Genomic DNA, 21,790 nt, shown 5'->3' on the forward strand with positions numbered 1-21,790 from the left:
TTGCCAATGCAGTAATCACTCCCTATCCCTGCAAAAAGACAAAAAAAAAAAAAAATCCTGGAATCACCAGTGTAGTAACCCCACATGTCCAGGTTAGGTCTCTGTGTTGCTGTGGATAGAGAAAAGAATGAATTCCATTCAAAAATGTGTAAGGTTTATACATACTAAAGATATGCTTAAGAGGGAGGAGAGTAAAAGTTTTGGGGAATAGTGGGTAGGACAGTTAAAGTTGGGAAGAGAAGGGTCCTGTACAGTGTGAAAAGATTGGAGCAAATACAAAAAGTGATAAATATTGTTGAAGCCTGTGAATTGGGTCTCTCTTTTTAAGCAGTTTTATTAAGATATAGATACATATCATAAAACCTGTTTTTATAATGAATTTTAGTAAATTTACACAGTTGTGCAACTGTCATCACAGCACAATTCCAGAACATTTACGTCACTTCAGAAAGGTCCCTTTTGCCCATTTGTAGTCAATCCCCATTCTCCCCACCACCCCCCACCCAGGGCCGCACCGTGTGGCACGTGGCATCTTAATTCCCTGCCCAGGGATCAAACCCGTGCCCCCTGCAGTGGAAGCTCTGTCTTAACTGCTGGACCGCCAGGGAATTCCTTCAATCCTCATTCTTATCCCCAGCCCCACTAATCTTCTTTGTCTCTATAGATTTGCCCTTTTTGGGCATTTCCTATAAATGGAATCATATGACAGTGTTTTTTTCCATTGCCACCCTTCACTTATACTGTTTTTCTTGAGGTTCATTCATGTTGTGGTGTGAATCAGTACTTTGTTCCTTTTTATTGCTGAATAGTATTACATTATGTAGCTATATCACATTTTGTTTATCCTTTTACCAAAGTTGATGGATATTTTGAATGTTTCTACTTTTTGATTAGTATGAATAATGCTGCTTTAAACATTTGTGTACAAGTCTTTTTGTGGACATATGTTTTCATTTCTCTTGGTAGATACGTAGGAGTGCGATCACTGGTTTGTAAGGTCATTTTATGTTTAACTTTTAAAGAAACTGTCAAAATGTTTTCCAACATTTCTGTATTATTTTATATTCCCACTAGCAATGTATGAGGGTTCCAGTTTTTCCCCCAGTCTTGTCAGCACTTGTTTTTATCTTTTTGTTTATAGCCATTATAGTGGGTATAAAGTGGCATTTCATTATGGTTTTAATTTACATTTGCCTAATTACTAAGGATGTTGAACATCTTTTTATATGGTTATTTGCCATTCTGTTTCTTCTTCACTGAATTGTTTGTTCACTTTTTGCCTAGCTTTTAGTTGGGTTATTTGTCTTGTTTTATGGATTAGAATATGATCTGTACCACAGAATATTCATATGTGCTTAAGACTGTTTATTCAGCTGTTGTTGTATGGAGTGTTCAGTAGATGTCTTTTAGGTCTAATGAGTTTGTAATATTGTTTGTCTTCTGTATCCTTGTTGATTTTTTACCTACGCTTGTTCTATTCCATTATCAAAAGTAGGGCATTGAAGTCTCCAACTTCAGTTTATCCTCATTTGTGGATTTTGTTTTTATGAATTTGCCTATTTGCTGCAATTTATTTGTAACCCCCAAATCAGTACTTTTGGTGCCCTCACAGTCATTTGCGGAAATGCACAGAGCAGTAAAAAATGAGTCCGCCAACGTGCACGTTTCCAACTGAAGTCATACAAGGTGATACTCTGCGTTGTTTTAGCGCTGGTACAGAAATGACCAGAGGAAGGAAGTGGTAGGAGGCAGTGCAGTATAGTGCAAGAAGCTCTGGCTGTGGGCTGGTTGAAGGGATATGAATCCCAAGTCTAGCACATGGTATTGGGACAGCCTCAGTAAAGTCACCTCAACACACTTCTGAAGCTCATTTTCTCTTTTGTAAAATAGAGAAAATAGAATCTGATAAGTTATTTTTAGGATTTAAGATTCAAGGGTTCAACATGAGTTAATTTAGTGCATAATTTTGTAGAACTCAGCTGCCATGAGTAACAAGAGTTGACTGTATTATTTGTTTTTTTGTCCTTTCAAATCTATGGTGAAATATTATATACAATGGAATTCTATTCAGCCATAAAAAAGAATGAAATCTTGCCATTTATGGTAACATGGATGGACCTTGAGTGCATTATACTAAGTGAAATAAGTCAGAGAAAGACATCATATGATCTCATTTATATACGGACTTTAAAAACAAAAACGCTGAGATCAGCTCGGTGCTTTGTGACCACCTAGAGGGGTGGGATAGGGAGGGTGGGAGGGAGACGCAAGAGGGAGGGGATATGGGGATATATGTATACATATAGCTGATTCACTTTGTTATACAGCAGAAACTAACACAACATTGTAAAGCAATTATACTCCAATAAAGATGTTTAAAAAAAAAAGAAAAAAGAAAAAAACCCCCCAAAACCCTAAGCTTATAGACACAGAGAATAGATTGGTAGTTTCAGAGGCGTGGAGGTCAGAGGAGGGCAAAACAGGTGAAGGAGGTCAAAAGGTACAAATTTCTAGTTATGAAATAAATAAGTCATGAGGATAGTAATGTATAGCATGGTGGCTATAGTTAATAATATAGTATTGCATATTTGAAAGTTGCTAGGAGAGTAGATCTTAAAAGCCCTCATCCCAAGGGAAAAATTTTTTTTTCTAACTATATATGATGATGGGTGTTAACTAGACTTACTGTGGTGATCATTTAGCAATATATACAAATATTGAATCATTATGTTGTACACTTGAAACTAATATAATGTTATATGTCAGTTGTACCTCAGTTATAAAGAGTTTTTAGAAAAAGAGGATCAAGTAAAAGAAAGCAACATTGAGAGATCATTGTAATACCCAAATGAGAGCCACGTCTCTTTTTTCAGAGGGAACGGGGTAGGGGGAAGGATGTTGGTGGTCTATCTGTGATGGCATTTTTACATAAAGGGAAGAGCCTCCCTTGCATTGTTCTGACTGAAGTGGGAACTTCAAAACAAATCTTAGCTTTGTGAAACATCTTTCTTTAAAGGAGTTCTACAAACGGATTGTAGAACAAATTGTGTACCTAAAGTTACTATATAAGATTTGCATTTAATCAAACCCTCTGTCTTCTTCCAGTCAAAGGCAAGCAGCAAGTCACATTATTGCACTGAGTCATTCTTTTAAAGAGAACCCACTCTAGGAAGCACTTGATGCTAATGACATGTTCTTTTTACCCATCAAAGCAGTGGGTGACAATAATTTAAAAAAATATTCAGGGGTTCAGTATTAGCTAACTCAGTGCAGTGACGTTATAGAATATAACTGCCAAGAGTAGTAAGAATTGGCTGTATTTCTTTTTCTCCCTTCAGTTTTGTTGTTTTTTGCTTCATGTATTTTAGGACATTTTGTTGGGTACATATATGTTTATAGTTGTTATGTTCCTGATAATTTCATCCTTTCATCATTATAAAATGTCCCTCTTTGTCTCTTTAAACAATTTTTGGTTTAGTCTATTTTGTTTGATGTTAGTATAGCCACTGCAGCTTTATTATGTGTACTGTTTTCATGGTATATCTTTTTCCATCCTCTTACTTTCAACCTGTTTGTTTTTGGATCTAAAGTATGTCTCTTGGAGGTAGCATTTAGTTGGATTGAAAAAAAAAAAAATCCACTCCTACCATCTCTCCCTTTTGATAGGAGTATTTAATCCAGTTACTCTTAATATTATTTATATAGTTGGATTTATGCCTGCCATTTTGCTGTTGGGTTTTTGTATGTCTTCCTTAAAAAATTTTTTTTTCTATTTCTCCTTTACTGCCTTATTTTGCAGTATGTCAGTGTACGGTAGTACAGTTGTCCCTTGGTATATGCGGGGGATTGGTTCCAGGATCACCTGCGGATACCGAAATCTGCAGATGCTCAAGTCCCTTATATAAAGTCATGTAGTGTTTGCATATAAGCTGTACACATCCTCCTGTATACTTTAAATCATCTCTTGATTACTTACAATACCTAATACAATGTAGGTGTTATGTAAATAGTTGCAAGCATGTGGCAAATTCAAGTTTTGCCTTTTGGAACTTTCTGGAATTTTTTTTGAAGAAATATTTTTGATCCTTTGTTGGTTGCATCTATGGATGCAGAACCCATGGATACAGAGGGAGTACTGTATACCATTTTAATTCCATTTTTTTATACTTTAAAAATTATTTTGCCAGTGGTTGCTTTATGGGTTATAATATGCATCTTAATTTAATACTGTCTACTTCACATTAACAACAATTCTAGTAAAATATAGGAACAGTGCTTCAGTATAGCTCTATTCCTTTGTTTCTCATAAGAAGTCAGCTGCGAATCTTATTGTGGTTCCTTTCTATGTGCTTAGTTCTTTTTGTCTTGCTGCTTTTAAGATTTTTCTGTTGCTCTTTGGCTTTTAAGAGTTTGACTATGATGTCTCTGGGTGTTGATATCCTTGTGTTTATCTTAGTTGGCACTTGTTGTGATTCTTGGATGTGTAGATGAACATTTTTCATCAAATTTGGGATGTTTGACCATAGTTTCTTCAAATTTTCTTTCTGCTCCCCTTACTCTTTCTGGGAGTCCCAGTTTATACATGTTTCCAGATCCCTGAATGGTTGTTATTGATAACGTCCAATTTTATGCTTGCTCAGTTATAGTTACAGTTCTCAGCTGTTACAAAAGTCCCTGAGTCTCCTTCCAGTGTTTTTCAAGAAACTGAAAGAATGGGATTTATTTTTTAGAATTATTTTTACTTGTTGAATTGTCTTTTTGTATGTGAAAAATCATAGAGTTGATTCATGGATCATAGCTTCTGTTGGGCTACTCAGAAATAGGTAAAAGATACCACTAGTAGTTTTAATGTTTTACCCTTTGAGGCCATATATCTAATTCATAGCTTCTTTTTTTAAATCTTTAGAATAATTTTAAAATTAAATATAATTCTTTTATGGATAAACAAGAAAAGAAATTGTTCAGTCCTTCCAGTTTTTCTGTGTATAATTTACATAGCTGAAAAAATTTGCGGTCTTTTCACTGCTCATCCTATTTTGAAACCGTTTATCACTACTTTTTTTATTAGCTGTTCTTCTGTAGTAGCCATTTAAAATTTTTTTAAAGAATTGCTCTGAAAGGGCCTGTGTCAATTAAATAAATTGAATCAACAGTTAATGACCTTCCAAAACAAAGTATCAGGACCAGATGGGTTTATTGGTAAATTTTTTTTTAATTGATTAATTTATTTATTTATGGCTGTGTTGGGTCTTCGTTTCTGTGCGAGGGCTTTCTCTAGTGGTGGCAAGCGGAGGCCACTCTTCATCGCGGTGCGCCTGCCTCTCACTATCGCAGCCTCTCTTGTTACGGAGCACAGGCTCCAGGCGCGCAGGCTCAGTAATTGTGGTTCACGGGCCCAGTTGCTCCGCGGCATGTGGGATCTTCCCAGACCAGGGCTTGAACCTGTGTCCCCTGCATTGGCAGGCAGATTCTCAACCACTGCGCCACCAGGGAAGCCCTCATTGGTAAATTTAACCAAATATTTAAGGAAGAAATTATACCAATTCTCTATAGTCTTTTTCAGAAGATAGCAGAGGGAAGCCTTACTCATTGAGGTCAGCATTACCCTAATACCAAAACCAGACAAAGGCATTACAAGAGAACGATAGACCAGTACTTCCCATGAGCATACATATAAAAATCCTCATAAAATATTAGCAGATTGAATCCAGCAAGGTATAAAAAGAATTATACACCACAACCAAGTGAGATTTAGCTCAGGTATTCAAGGCTGGTTCAGCATTTCAAGATCAATTAATGTAAAGTCAAAATTTTGACAAGGTCAAATTTTATCATTCATGATAAAAAAAACTCTCAGTAAACTAGGCATAGAGAGGAACTTCATCAACATGATAAAGAACATCTACAAAACGTCCTACAGCTAACATCATACTTAATGATGTGAAGGTCAAAGCTTTTCCACTAAGGTCAGGAACAAGGAAAGGGTGTCCCCTCTCACCACTGCTTTTCAGCATTGTACTGGAAAGTCCTACCTGATGCAATAAGACAAGAAAAGGAAATAAAAGGTATATAGATTCGGAAGGCAGAAGTAAAACTGTCTTTGATCACAGATGACTTGATCATCTATGTAGAAAATATGAAAGAATTGACAGTCTCATGGAACTAATGAGCATTTATAGCAGGATTGCAGGATACAAAATTAATAATCAAAAGTCAGTCACTTTCCTATATATCAGCAGTGAACAAGTAGAATTTGAAATTTAAAATACAATACCATTTACATTAGCACCACAAAAAATGAAATACTTAGGTATAAATCTAACAATATGAAAAAGTCTATATGAGGAAAATAACAAAACTCTGATGAAAGATAGCAAAGAAGAGCTAAATAAATGGAGAGATATTCCATGTCTATGGATAGGAAGACTTAAAATTGTAAAGATATCAGTTCTTTCCAACTTGATCTATAGATTCATTGCAGTCTCAATCAAAATCCAAGTAAGTTATTTTGTGGATCCCGACAAACTGATTCTAACATTTGTTTAAATAGAGAGGCAAAAGACCCAGAATAGCCAACACAGTTTTGAAAGGAAAAACAAAGTTGGAGGACCGACATTACCCACCTTCAAGAGTTACTATAAAATTACAATGATCAAGACAGTGCAGTATTGGTGAAAGAACAGACAGATAGGTCAATGGAACAGAATACAGTGCTCAGAAATAGGCCCATATAAATATAGTCAGCTGATATTTGACAAAGGAGCAAAGACAGTAGTACAAAGCAGCAGAGATAGGATTTTCAACAAATGGTGCTGAAACAATTGGACAACCACATGGGGAAAAAAAAATCTAGACACATCTCACACCCTTCACAAAAATTAACTCAAAATGGACCACACACCTAAACATAGAATGCAAAACTATAAAACTCCTAAAAGATAACATAGGAAAAAATCTAGATGACCTTGGGTATGGTGGTAACCTTTTGAGTGCAACACCATGATCCATGAATTGGTAAGCTGGACTTCTATAAAATTAAAAACTTCTGCTCTGCGAAAGACAGTGTCAAGAGAATGAGAAGACAGCCATAGACAGGGGAAAATACTTGTAAAAGACACATCTGTTAAAGGACTGTTATCCAAAATACACAAAGAACTCTTAAAAATTTAACAGTAAGAAAATGAACAATCTGATTCAAAAATACACTGACTTTAGCAGACACTTCACCAAAGAAGACATACAGATGGCAAATGAGCACATGCAAAGATGCTCCTCTTTCATCAGGGAAATGCAAATCAAAACAACGGTGAGATTCCATTGCATGCCTATTGGAATGGTCAAAATCCAGAACACTGATAACACCAAATGCTGACAAGGATGGTGGAGCAACAGGAACTCTCATTCACCGCTGGTGGGAATGCAAGAAGGTACAGCCACTTCGGAAGACAGTTTCATAGTTTCTTAAAAAACTCAGCGTACTCTTACCATATGATCCAGCAGTCATGTTCCCTGGCATTTATCCAAAGGAGTTGAAAACATGTCCACACAAAAACCTGCACACGGGTGATGATAGCAACTTTATTCATAATTGCTCAAACCTAGAAGGAACCAATGGGCTAATGACAAATGAAACAAAATGGATAAATCTTAATGCTGAGTGAAAGAATCTAAATTTTATAAAAGAGTACATCCTGTATATTTTTTTTACATGAAGTTCTAGAAAATGAAAACTATGTAATAACAGAAAGCAGATCATTGGTTGTCTGGGCAGTGGGTTGTGGGAGCTGAGAAAAAGAGGGATTAAAAAGGGGCATAAAGAAACTTTTTGGGTTGTTGTGTTTGTTATCTTGGCAGTGCTGATGGATTCATAGATGTATTTTTAAGTTTAAATTCATCGAACTATATACTTTAAATATGTTCAGTTTACTATATTTCATACATATCTCAAAGCTGTAAAAGACAAATTAACTGATAAACTTACACTACCTTATTGGTAACATAATCGTTTAATTTTCTGTGCCAGTGATTTATTACTCTGAAAGAATTGATAGCTCTTTTTAAAAAATGAAGGATAATCTACAACTGTTCAAAAATAAAAAGTTTACTTTTTGAAATGAAGGATGAGTTGTTCCTAAGTGTAACCAAGTGTTCTGAACAGTCAGTTGATAACTTTAGGGATCACATTAGCAGAACCTTCGTTAATATCAGGCAGGAAGGAGACTTGCCATTTGGCTTGGAGATTCTTCTTTTTTTCTTCCCCCACCCTTTTGGTAACCTACTTTTCTGATGTTATCTTACCATAGAGGACATATGGGGAAACCTTCCCTGAATGCCTCAGTGCCTACAATGGAGATTAAAAATGGGAAGGCAAGGTTTTGAGTAAGAAAATACATCACTTTTTAGGTGTTACCCTTGGTATTCTCACCTGTGTACCTGGTGTTAGTTATCCTAACTTTTCAGATTTTTTTTTGCTTGTTTATAAATTAAGGTAGTATTACCATTTTTTGTATTTCTGTTTCAGTTATTCTTCATAGTACTATTAACAGTTAATTGTATATAATCACTTCTTTATAATTGGTATGTGAACAGTTTTAGATTTTCACCTGAGTCTGCTTTTAGACATGGGAAAGAATGATACTAATATTTTTTTAAATGTATTAACTATTTTTATTATTTGACTTTAGGTCCATTGCAAAAGAACTTGCAGACTGGCTTATAAGCAACAATGTGGTAGAGCATATATTTGGACCAAATTTACATATTGAGGTTTGTGGACTAATATGTGACTTATCTGCTCTATTAAGAGAGAAGAATGCTTTTAAAAATTAACTGTAATAAGTTTTTCTTTTCCAGATCATCAAACAGTGCCAAGTGATTTTGAATTTTTTGGCAGCGGAAGGGCGACTGAGTACTCAGCATATTGACTGCATTTGGGCTGCAGCACAGGTAATATCAACAGCTTAACATAAGTGCTTCTTTATTATACGTTCCGTTCTAAGTTCTTTACTCCCCTGTAAGGTACGTTCTATTATTATCCTCATTTTGTCACTAAAGAAACCACGCCATGGGAAAAGTTGGGGATCAAATCTATGAAATCTGGCTTCAGAGTCCATGTCTTATCTTACTATACTACTGGTACAATCGAAGGAAATGAGAGTCAGTCAGTTAGAAGTTCTTGGTTTATTAAGAGACATTTTCCTATTATTTTAACTTATACAATCAATGCTTCTGTCCTGAACATTATATTCATATGTTTCTTTTCTATTATACTATTTTCTTCTTTAATTTTTTGAATAGGCACATATCCATATGGTTCAAATTTCAAAAAGTAGATACAAAAGGATATGCTATACATTTTCCCCCTCCTACCTATGTCTCCCGTGCATGCAGTTCCTGACCTCTCAGGTGCATCATAGATTTTCTATATAAATTGCCAATTGTAAACATTTCTCTTTCCCTGTCCTCTTTTTCACAGATGTATCATACTAAACGGATTTGGCTTTTTTTCACTAACAGTTTATCCTGGAGATAATTATTCCATATCAATATATAAAACACTTTTTTTTCTTTTTTAGGACTGCATAGTGTTTCATTATATGCATGAACCATAATTTATTTAACCAGTTCCTGTTCATAGGCACTATTTTTTCCAATCCTTTTTATTATAAACAATGCTACAATAAGTAACTTACAATAGTCAGCTAAGCCATATGCAAAACTATTATGTAGGATAAATTCCTACTTATAAGTAGTATTGTCAGGTTAAAGCTTACATGTGGTTTACTTGTGGTAGCTAATGGCGTGATAGTGCCACTTTCGCCTTATTCTCCTCAATAAACTTTTTTTTAACATCTTTATTGGAGTATAATTGCTTTACAACATTGTGTTAGTTTATGCTGAATAACAAAGTGAATCAGCTATATGTATATATATATCCCCATATCCCCTTCCTCTTGCGTCTCCCTCCCACCCTCCCTATCCCATCCCTCTAGGTGGTCACAAAGCACCGAGCTGATCTCCCTGTGCGATGCAGCTGCTTCCCACTACCTATCTATTTTATATTTGGTAGTGTATATATGTCAGTGCTGTCTCACTTCGTCCCAGCTTACCCTTACCCCTTCCCCGTGTCCTCAAGTCCATTCTCTACGTCTGCGTCTTTATTCCTGTCCTTCCCCTAGGTTCGTGAGAAACATTTTTTTTTTTTATAGATTCCATACATATGTGTTAGCATATGGTACTTGTTTTTCTCGTTCTGCCTTACTTCACTCTGTATGACACACTCCAGGTCCATCCAACTCTCTACAAATAACTCAATTTTGTTTCTTTTTAAGGGTGAGTGTAATATTCCATTGTATATATGTGCCACATCTTTATCCATTCATCTGTCAGTGGACACTTAGGTTGTTTCCATGTCCTGGCTATTGTAAATAGAGCTGCAGTGAGCATTGTGGTACATGACTCTTTTTGAATTATGTTTTTCTCAGGGTATATGCCCAATAGTGGGATTGCTGGGTCGTATGGTAGTTCTATTTTTAGTTTTTTAAGGAACCTCCATACTGTTCTCCATAGTGGCTATATCAATTTACCTTCCCACCAACAGTGGAAGAGGGTTCCCTTTTCTCCACACCCTTTCCAGCATTTATTGTTTGTAGATTTTTTGATGGTGGCCATTCTGACCGGTGTGAGGTGATACCTCATTGTAGTTTTGATTTGCATTTCTCTAATGATTAGTGATGTTGAGCATCCTTTCATGTGTTTGTTGGCAATCTGTATATCTTCTTTGGAGAAATGTCTGTTTAGGTCTTTTGCCCATTTTTGGATTGGGTTGTTTTTTTGATATTAAGCTGCATGAACTGTTTATATATTTTGGAGATTAATCCTTTGTCAGTTGCTTCGTTTGCAAATATTTTCTCCCATTCTGAGGGTTGTCTTTTCGTCTTGTTTATGTTTTCCTTTGCTGTGCAAAAGCTTTTAAGTTTCATTAGGTCTCATTTGTTTATTTTTGTTTTTATTTCCCTTTCTCTAGGAGGTGGGTCAAAAAGGATCTTGCTGTGATTTATGTCATAGAGTGTTCTGCCTATGTTTTCCTCTAGGAGTTTTATAGTTTCTGGACTTACATTTAGGTCTTTAATCCATTTTGAGTTTAATTTTGTATACAGTGTTAGGGAGTGTTCTGATTTCATTCTTTTACATGTAGCTGCCCAGCTTTCCCACCACCACTTACTGAAGAGGCTGTCTTTTCTCCATTGTATAGTCTTGCCTCCTTTAACAAAGGTAAGGTTATCATACGTGCATGGCTTTATCTCTGGGCTTTCTATCCTGTTCCATTGATCTTTATTTCTCTTTTTGTGCCAGTACCATACTGTCTTGATTACTGTAGCTTTGTAGTATAGCTACAAAGTCTGAAGTCAGGGAGCCTGATTCCTCTAGCTCTGTTTTTCATAAGATTGCTTTGGCTATTCGGGGTCTTTTGTGTTTCCATACAAATTGCGAAATTTTTTGTTCTAGTTCTGTGAAAGATGCCATTGGTAGTATGATAGGGATTGCATTGAATCTGTAGATTGCTTTGGGTAGTATAGTCATTTTCACAATGTTGATTCTTCCAATCCAAGAACATGGTATATCTCTCCATCTGTTTGTATCATCTTTAATTTCTTTCATCAGTGTCTTATAGTTTTCTGCATACAGGTCTTTTGTCTCCTTAGATAGGTTTATTCCAAGTTATTTTATTCTTTTTGTTGCAGTGGTAAGTGGGAGTGTTTCCTTAATTTCTCTTTCAGATTTTTCATCATTATTGTATAGGAATGCAAGAGATTTCTGTGCATTAATTTTGTATCCTGCTACTTTACCAAATTCATTGCTTAGCTCTAGTAGTTTTCTGGTAGCATCTTTAGGACTCTCTATGTATAGTATCATGTCATCTGCAAACAGTGACAGTTTTACTTCTTCTTTTCCGATTTGGATTCCTTTTATTTCTTCTCTGATTGCCGTGGCTAAAACTTCCAAAACTATGTTGAATAATAATGGTGAGCATGGGCAACTTTGTCTTGTTCCTGATCTTAGAGGAAATGGTTTCAGTTTTTCACCATTGAGAACAATGTTGGCTATGGGTTTGGAATATATGGCCTTTATTATATTGAGGTAGGTTCCCTCTATGCCTACTTTCTGGAGAGTTTTTATCATAAATGAGTGAATTTTGTTGAAAGCTTTTTCTGCATCTATTGAGATTATCGTATGGTTTTTCTCCTTCAATTTGTTAATATGGTGTATCACATTGATTGATTTGCGTATGTTGAAGAATCCTTGCATTCCTGGGATAAACCCCACTTGATCATGGTGTATGATCCTTTTAATGTGCTGTTGGATTCTGTTTGCTAGTAGTTTGTTGAGGATTTTTGCATCTATGTTCATCAGTGATATTGGCCTTTCATTTTCTTTTTTTGTAACATCTTTGTCTGGTTTTGGTATCAGAGTGTTAGCTCTTAACGTTTGATAGAATTCACCTGTGAAGCCATCTGGTCCAGGGCTTTTTGTTTGTTGGAAGATTTTTTTTCACAGTTTCAATTTCAGTGCTTGTGATTGGTCTGTTTATATTTTCGATTTCTTCCTGGTTCAGTCTTGGAAGGTTGTGCTTTTCTAAGAATTTGTCCATTTCTTCCAGGTTGTCCATTTTATTGGCATATAGTTGCTTGTAGAAATCTCTCATGATCCTTTGTATTTCTGCAGTGTCAGTTGTTACTTCTCCTTTTTCATTTTTAATTCTGTTGATTTGAGTCTTCTCCCTTTTTTTCTTGACGAGTCTGGCTAATGGTTTATCAATTTTATCTTCTCAAAGAACCAGCTTTTGGTTTTATTGATCTTTGTTATTGTTTCCTTCATTTCTTTTTCATTTATTTCTGATCTGATCTTTATGATTTCTTTCCTTCTGCTAACTTTGGGGTTTTTTTGTTCTTCTTTCTCTAATTGCTTTAGGTGTAAGGTTAGGTTGTTTATTTGAGATGTTTCTTGTTTCTTGAGGTAGGATTGTATTGCTATAAACTTCCCTCTTAGAACTGCTTTTGCTGCATCCCATAGGTTGTGGGTTGTCTTGAGGTTTTGGGTCGTCTTGTTTTCATTGTTACTTGTTTCTAGGTATTTTTTGATTTCCTCTTAGATTTCTTCAGTGATCTCTTGGTTATTTAGTAGTGTATTGTTTAGCCTCTATGTGTTTGTATTTTTTATAGTTTTTTCCAGTAATTGATATCTAGTCTCATAGCTTTGTGGTTGGAAAAGATACTTGATATGATTTCAGTTTTCTTAAATTTACCAAGGCTTGATTTGTGACTGAAGATATGATCTGTCCTGGAGAATGTTCCATGAGCACTTGAGAAGAAAGTACATTCTGTTGTTTTTGGATGGAATGTCCTGTTAATATCAGTTAAGTCCATCTTGTTTAATGTGTCATTTACAGCTTGTGTTTCCTTATTTATTTTCATTTTGGATGATCTGTCCATTGGTGAAAGTGGGGTGTTAAAGTCCCCTACTATGATTGTGTTACTGTCGATTTCCCCTTTTATGGCTGTTAGCATTTGCCTTATGTATTGAGGTGCTCCTATGTTGGGTGCGTAAATATTTACAATTGTTATATCTTCTTGGATTGATCCCTTGATCACTGTGTAGTATCCTTCTTTGTCTCTTGTAATAATCCTTATTTTAAAGTCAATTTTGTCTGATATGAGAATTGCTACTCCAACTTTCTTTTGATTTCCATTTGCACGGAATATCTTTTTCCATCCCCTCACTTTCAGTCTGTATGTGTCCCTAGGTCTGAAGTGGGTCTCTTGTAGACAGCATATATACGGGTCTTGTTTTTGTATCCATTCAGCCAGTCTGTGTCTTGGTTGGAGCGTTTCATCCATTTACATTTAAGGTAATTATCGATATGTATGTTCCTGTTACCATTTTCTTAATTGTTTTGGGTTTGTTTTTGTAGGTCTTTTCCTTCTCTTGTGTTTTCTGCCTAGAGAAGTTCCTTTAGCATCTGTTGTAGAGCTGGTTTAGTGGTGCTGAATTCTCTTAACTTTCAGTTGTCTGTAAAGGTTTTAATTTCTCCACCAAATCTGAATGAGATCCTTGCTGGGTAGAGTAATCTTGTTTGTCGGTTTTTCCCTTTCATCACTTTAAATATGTCCTGCCACTCCCTTCTGGCTTGCAGAGTTTCTGCTGATAGATCAGCTGTTAGCCTTATGGGGATTCCCTTGTATGTTATTTGTTGCTTTTCCCTCGCTGCTTTTAATATTTTTTCTTTGTATTTAATTTTTGATAGTTTGATTAATATGTGTCTTGGCATGTTTCTCCTTGGATTTATCCTGTATGGGACTCTGCTTCCTGGACTTGATTGACTATTTCCTTTCCTATGTTAGGGAAGTTTTCAACTAAAATCTCTTCAAATATTTTCTCAGACCCTTTCTTTTTCTCTTCTTCTTCTGGCACCCCTATAATTTGAATGTTGGTGCGTTTAATGTTGTCCTAGAGGTCTCTGAGACTGTCCTCAATTCTTTTCATTCTTTTTTATTCTGCTCTGCAGTAGTTATTTCCACTATTTTATCTTCCAGGTCACTTATCCGTTCTTTTGCCTCAGTTATTCTGCTGTTGATTCCTTCTAGAGAATTTTTAATTTAATTTATTGTGTTGTTCATCATTGTTTGTTTGCTCTTTAGTTCTTCTGGGTCCTTGTTAAACGTTTCTTGTATTTTCTCCATTGTATTTCCGAGATTTTTGATCATCTTTACTGTCATTACTCTGAATCCTTTTTCAGGTAGACTGCCTATTTCCTCTTCATTTGTTTGGTCTGGTGAGTTTTTACCTTGCTCCTTCATCTGCTGCATATTTCTCTGTCTTCTCATTTTGCTTAACTTTCTGTGTTTGAGGTCTCCTTTTAACAGGCTGCAGGTTCGTAGTTCCTGTTGTTTTTGGTGTCTGCCCCCAGTGGGTGAGGTTGGTTCAGTGGTTTGTGTAGGCTTCATGGTGGAGGGGACTGGTGCCTGTGTTTTGGTGGGTGGGGCTGGATCTTGTCTTTCTGGTGGGCAGGGCCACATCCGTTGGTGTGTTTTGGGTTGTCTGTGAACTTAGTATGATTTTAGGCAGCCTCTCTGCTAATGGGTGGGGTTGTGTTCCTGTCTTGCTAGTTGTTTGGCATGGGGCCTCAAGCACTGGAGCTTGCTGGCCGTTGGGTGGAGCTGGGTTTTAGCGTTGAGATGGAGATCTCTGGGAGAGCTCTCGCCGATTGATATTACATTGGGCTGGGGTGTCTCTGGTGGTCCAGTGTCCTGAACTTGTCTCTCCCACCTCAGAGGCTCAGGCCTGACACCAGACTGGAGCACCAAGACCCTGTCAGCCACACGGCTTGTGGAAGGGGACCAGAGCCAGCTGGAGGGGAGAGTCCTGCAGAGAAGTGAATAGGCTGCTAGATCTTTTTTTTTTTCTTTTTTTTTAAAAAATCATGTTCTTAAACTTCTTTTTATTTGCTAAACTGATGGGTGAAAAGTGTTTTCATTGATGTTTTAAATTTGGATTTCTTTTGTATGAATCAGGTTGAAAATCTTGTGCTTAACCACCCTTTTTGTTTCGTCTTCTGGTGATGTTTATATTCTTTGCCATTTATCAGTTGCTTTACTTATTTTCTTTTTTTGTAGGAGATCTTTATATATCAATGAAATCAGACTTTTGTTTGTGTTCTGAGTTATGCCTACATTCTGCTTTGATGTATTCTTGCTGTTTTAGTTAAGGTGGTTTTTGCAGCTGAGTTTCAAGTTTGTGGTTTCGCACTTGTGGTTGCATTTTTCATGACCTGTGGCTTTTGTGTTATGGTTTGAAATGCATTTCAAGATTACAAGAAAATTCCCCTTTAGTTCTTTTCTGTACATTTTGTTTCAATTTTATATTTTAATCTTCAATATGAATTTATCATGGTTCAAAGGGTCATGTACATATCCAACATTTTCCCCCCATTTTTTGGTTATATAGTTGTCCCCATTCCATTTGTTCAGTAATTTTTCTTCTCCTCACTGATTTGAGATACCAGTTTTATCTTGACTGGGTCAATTTCTGGACTTTGTAGACTGACCTATTGGTATATCTAGTCATGATCTGTATATCAGAGATTGGTAAACTTATGACCTGTGGGCTGGCCACTTGATTTTGTAAATGGTTTTTTGCAACTTAGCCTTCACTATTCTTTTTCATATTTTTGTCTGTGGCTGCTTCCACACTGCAGTGGCAGAGTACAGTATTTGTAACAGAGACCATATCACCTGTAATCTTAAAATATTTACTGTCTGGCCCATCAAGAAGACATTTATTAGTCCTTGGTTTTATACTAATGTATTTTCTTTTTCCCCCTTGTGTCTATGTAATATTTCTTATTATCTGGCAAGGCTGATCCTTTCTCCTTATATTTTTTTAAAAGAATCGTTATGTCTCTTATTTTTCCATGTGAATTTTAGCATTGATTATTCTTTAAAAATATTGTTGTTTTTACTGTTATAATGTTTATTTTGAGAGGTGAAGTTGTCTTCCTATCCAAAACACAATATGCCATTTGTTTCATTTTGTTTCATTTAGCATTTCAGAGTTACTTGTGTATAGATTTTATTTCATGTTAAGCTTATTCTTAAGGATTTTGATTTTATTTATTATTGCTATTAAAATAGCCATTTCTCCCCTTATATTACTTGCTTTCATCCATTATACTTTATTTTTTCCATATACTTAATGATCACTGCGTATATACTTTTTATATACTTAAGCATTTTCAAATTTTTGATTTTTAATAATTGTGTGCCTTGAGACCTTATATTGGTTGTGGTAATTTTTCAATATAGTTTTTTTAACTTCTCTTATTTAATATTGTCTATACATGATTATCATTTTAACACATTAATGAAGCAGTTCATATTTCAGAGTAATCCTAAAATACTTAGGAAATTCTCTTTTATAACTTTCAGAAAATGTTCTTTTTAGTAGATTTTTAAATTTTATTTTGTTCATAGCAAGGCAAGCAAAATATGAGAACAGTGATATGGTAAGTAATACAGAATAAATAACTAGGAATAGTGAAGCACTGTTTATTGAAGCTGAAATTCATCAAATTTATAATTAATAATACGGTGTATTAAAACTTTTAGTGTTTTACCCTAGCAAGCGTTTCAAGTAACCTAATAAGGAAATGATTTAAAAATTCTGACATAATCTGTGATACAGTCTGAAACAACTTAAAATATCTGTAAAAGTTAGTTTAACAAGATTAAATAAGTATATTTTAAAGGTTATTTTATTTGGGCTTTTCTGTGTTTTGTTACTGCTTTACTTTTGAATATACCACAGATTTAGAATTATCAGGAATTTTTACATTTTGAGTTCTTTTTATTTGAGCACCAAGTGTAACTGGCTTCCAAGTGTCCAGGGTTGGTTGGTTTCATACAGTCTTGCCTTAGTTTTTTTTCCTTCCCTCTGGAGTAAGTTTTTGAGGTCACTTTGCTCACTTGATACACACACTTCACCAAGTAATAATTGGATTGGCTGCTGGTTTTTTCATTGTTTGTGTCACAACTCTTATATTGGAATCCAAGGAGAAAAAAGACAAAGGTGATAAACGGGAAATTGATTGGAAAAAAAAAAGTGGTTTATAAATATTTGAAAAATGCTTATCTTTGATTATAATTAAATGTAAGTTCAGCTAACATAATAGCATTTTCATGTATTGGGTAATTCTCATTATGTTTAACAATACACTGTATTGACCACAGTGTGCTATAGCTTTAGGAGAACAATATAGCAGTTCTCTTTCTGGTAATTTATCCTCTAGATACATGTACATGAAGATGTTTGATACAACATTAACTACACTAGTAGATCACGAATGTCTGTCACTGTAGGGCTAGTTAAATAAGTTTTGGGACATCTGTTTAATAGAATGTTCTGTGGCCATGAGAAGGACTGAAGTTGCTGTATTATGCTCATGTGGAACAACCTCCAAGAAATATTTTTATTAAACACTATTTATTAAATATCTATTATTTTATCTAAAATAGTTATTTTATTAAGAGAAAACAGCAAGTACACAGTGTATTCTTTCACTGCATATTAAAACAGTTATAAAAAGGGGATGTACATACACGTATATGTACTCTTTGTACTTGTGACTGTCTGAACTATTTTGGAAAAACAGACAAGAAAATTTCACAGGTTTGCTTTTGGGGAAGTGACCTAAGATAGGTGGGAGACTTTTATTGTCTACGTTTATGTAGACTGTGAAAATTTCACATGTGTTTATTAATTTTTCAGTACATATAAAAACTAGTATATAAAGTTACAGTAAACATTTAGACATTTAAATGACTTTGTCTGCCATTTAAAATTACTTATTATTCTGGTTTGACTGAGTTACCTCTCTACACCTCCCTCTTCATACCCTTTCACCATAAAATCTTTTAGTCATAGGACATCAAAAAAATAAACTTCAGAATCTTTCCACTGTATTGGAATTTATTGTTAAATGCTTTCCATATTTGAAGAACTTATACATAAATTTATGTAACTTCCTGAGATAATAATCTTATCTTAAAATGCAGCTAATAGCTTTTTGGGAATAGATTTTCATGTCTCAATGACAGAAGTAAAATTCCCTAGGATTTAGAAGGAACTTAAATATCATCTGATTCAATTGTGCATTATGTATATTTTGAGGGGAAGTAGTTCATAATTTTCATCAGATTCTCAAAGGGTTTATGTGATGACTAATTTTAGAAATGCTGATATACACTCTGTTGGTTATTAGCTTCTGCATGTATATTTGTACACACATTTAGATTACTGCTTTATGAGATATTGCATACTGTTAGCATGTGAAGTTATGATTATACTTGAATTATAATCTGGCCACTGCAATATCTGCCTCTATGTTACATCTTATGATTTGAATTCTATTCATTCCTGCTTTTTTAGGAGCTGTTAATATGAATGATAATTCCTTCTTGTATTATGTATTCAAACCTCTTGTCTATACTGTATTCTTTCTTTTATGTTGTTGGGTCTTTCCATATGCCTTTGCTATCCATATTTAAGGAAGACGACTGGTAAGTGCCCTAGATGTTCTTGGGTGTTGTGAAGTATTTTTCCATTACAGCTGTCAGATGGACTCCTGGGAATGGGAAACAGAGGAAGAAATGAGAAAACAGAGGATTTCATGTTCATGTCTCACTCCTGCTGTCCATCAGATCTGGTACTCAGATGAGTTCAGAAATTTTCCCAGTTCCAGTGGGAAGATAGACCTATCTCCTCTGCAGCTCACTCACAAATTATTCTGAGCTACAGCTTTCTCTACGTGTACATTTAAAAATGTATTCCCGCGCCTTCCCTGGTGGCGCAGTGGTTGGGAATCTGCCTGCCAGTGCAGGGGACACGGGTTCGAGCCCTGGTCTGGGAGGATCCCACATGCCACAGAGCAACTGGGCCCTTGGGCCATAGCTACTGAGCCTGCACATCTGGAGCCTCTGCTCCGCAACAAGAGAGGCCACGATAGTGAGAGGCCCGCGCACCGCGATGAAGAGTGGCCCCTGCGCGCCGCCACTAGAGAAAGCCCTTGCACAGAAACGAAGACCCAACACAGCCAAAAATAAATAAATAAATTTATTAAAAAAAAATGTATTCCCATTCATTTCAGTCATTCAGAAATTTGTTGAAATCTCTTATCTATTATTATTAATAGTAATTTTTTTTTTTGGCTGCACTCTGCGGCATACGGATCTTATAGTTCCTTGACCAGGGATCTCACCTGTGCCCCCTGCATTGGGAGCACGGAGTCTTAACCATTGTACCCCCAGGGAAGTCCCTCATACCTATTATTGATGCTCCTTTTCTTTGTGGGTTTGTTTCTTTTCATTCTAAAATACAGTAATGATTGATTTTCCTCTGTGGAAGATGAGGAAATTCTCATCATTTTTCTCTTCTCATTTTCCACTTGCAGTTTTTTTTTTTTTTTTTTTTTTACTTTTTTTTAAAAAGAATTTCACTTTATTTATTTATTTTTTGGCTGTGTTGGGTCTTCGTTTCTGCGCGAGGGCTTTCTCCAGTCGCGGCAAGCGGGGGCCACTCTTCATCGCGGTGTGCGGGCCTCTCACTATCGCAGCCTCTCGTTGCGGAGCACAGGCTCCAGACGCGCAAGCTCAGCAGTTGTGGCACACGGGCTTAGTTGCTCCGCGGCATGTGGGATCCTCCCAGACCAGGGCTCGAACCCGTGTCCCCCGCATTGGCAGGCAGACTCTCAACCACTGCGCCACCAGGGAAGCCCTCCACTTGCAGTTTTTATTATGTTATTTTTATTTTATCAAGCTATGTAACTTTTAAGTTCTATACTATAAACCATAATTTCCACAGTTGTTTAATATTAATTTTGTATTTAGGTATATGATTTACCACATATTCTTTTCCTTCATTCCTGTTTTTCTCATTCCTTTTTCCTTACTCTGAAGAGAAATTTATGGATATTTTGTTCTGGGTTTCTACACACTTGAGATGTCTGATTTCTTTGTACTTGAAGAGTTTGATTGAATGTCATATTACTAGAGCCACTCTTGTTTTCCATCAGAACTGTGTAGTATACATGAAGAGTAGTCGTTTTCTGAACAAACAACTTTTATTTTTAATATTTTACAAAGATAATATCCTATCATTTTTTGTTGGTAGAATATTTCTCTCATGTTCAGGTGTTCATTAATCCCATGAGGGTTTTTCTTTTTAACTTGTTTTGAGTTTTTGGTTGATGGCCTTTAACATATATTTTTTCCTTTATTTAAAAATTTTTTATTGTGGTACAAATGTATACAACATAATTAACCAATAATTTACCATTTTAACCATTCGTAAGTGTACAGTTCAGTGGCATTAAATACATTCATGAAGTGTTTTTTTTAACCATCATTTGTCTGTATCCAAAACTTTGACATCATCCCCAGTAAAAACTCTGTACCTGTTGAACAATAACTCTCCATTCCTCCTTCCCAAGGGGCTTCTGGTTTCCTCCATTCTACATGTGTCTGTATGAACTTGCCTATTCTAGGTACCTCATTTGATGGAATCATACAATATTTGTCTGTTTCTCGCTTATTGTACTAAACACGGTTTTTTCAGGGTTCATCCATGTTATAGCATATATAAAAATTTTCTTTCTTTTTATGATAAATAATATTCCATTGTATGTATATACCACATTTAGATCCATTTATCCATCAATGGACATTTGAATCAGTTCCACCTTTTGCATGTTTATTGTAGATAATTACTTCTATGAACATGGATGTACAAATACATGTTTGAATCTCTGCTTTCAGTTCATCTGTATATGTACCTCAGGGTAGAACTTTTGGGTCATATGGTAAATCTAGGTTTAACCTTTTTAGAAACCACCAAACTTCTGTAGCAACTGCAGTATCTTACATCCCAGCAGCAATACAGGCAGGTTCTAATTACTTCACATCCTTGTCAACACTTTTTATGTCTTTTTAAAAAAATTTAGCCATCCTAGTAGCTGTGAAGTGGTATCTAATTGTGGTTATAATTTGCATTTATTTGCATTTTAATGACTAATGATGTTGAGCAGCCTTTCATGTGCTCATTGGCCATTTGTGCATCTTCTTTGGAGAAATGGTTATCCTTTTTTTTAAAAAAAAATTAATTTATTTTTGGCTGCATTGGGTCTTTGTTGCTGCACACGGGCTTTTCTCTAGTGGCGAGCAGGGGCTACTCTTCCCTG

The 21,790-nt window shown here is 35.6% G+C and overlaps 1 protein-coding gene across 7 annotated transcripts in view; it reads left to right on the forward strand.

The window, feature by feature from the left end:
- USP34 (ubiquitin specific peptidase 34) overlaps positions 1 to 21,790 on the forward strand; it is a 236,701-nt gene that overhangs the window by 73,408 nt on the left and 141,503 nt on the right. For all 7 annotated transcript variants that reach the window (XM_059943258.1, XM_059943263.1, XM_059943264.1 and 4 more), the window contains exons 9-10: positions 8,685 to 8,766; positions 8,854 to 8,946. In XM_059943258.1, the coding sequence (XP_059799241.1) occupies positions 8,685 to 8,766; positions 8,854 to 8,946 (175 nt within the window). The remainder of the gene's footprint in view (positions 1 to 8,684; positions 8,767 to 8,853; positions 8,947 to 21,790) is intronic.

This window comes from Balaenoptera ricei, chromosome 13, assembly GCF_028023285.1.
Source record: "Balaenoptera ricei isolate mBalRic1 chromosome 13, mBalRic1.hap2, whole genome shotgun sequence".
Lineage (NCBI taxonomy): Eukaryota > Metazoa > Chordata > Mammalia > Artiodactyla > Balaenopteridae > Balaenoptera > Balaenoptera ricei.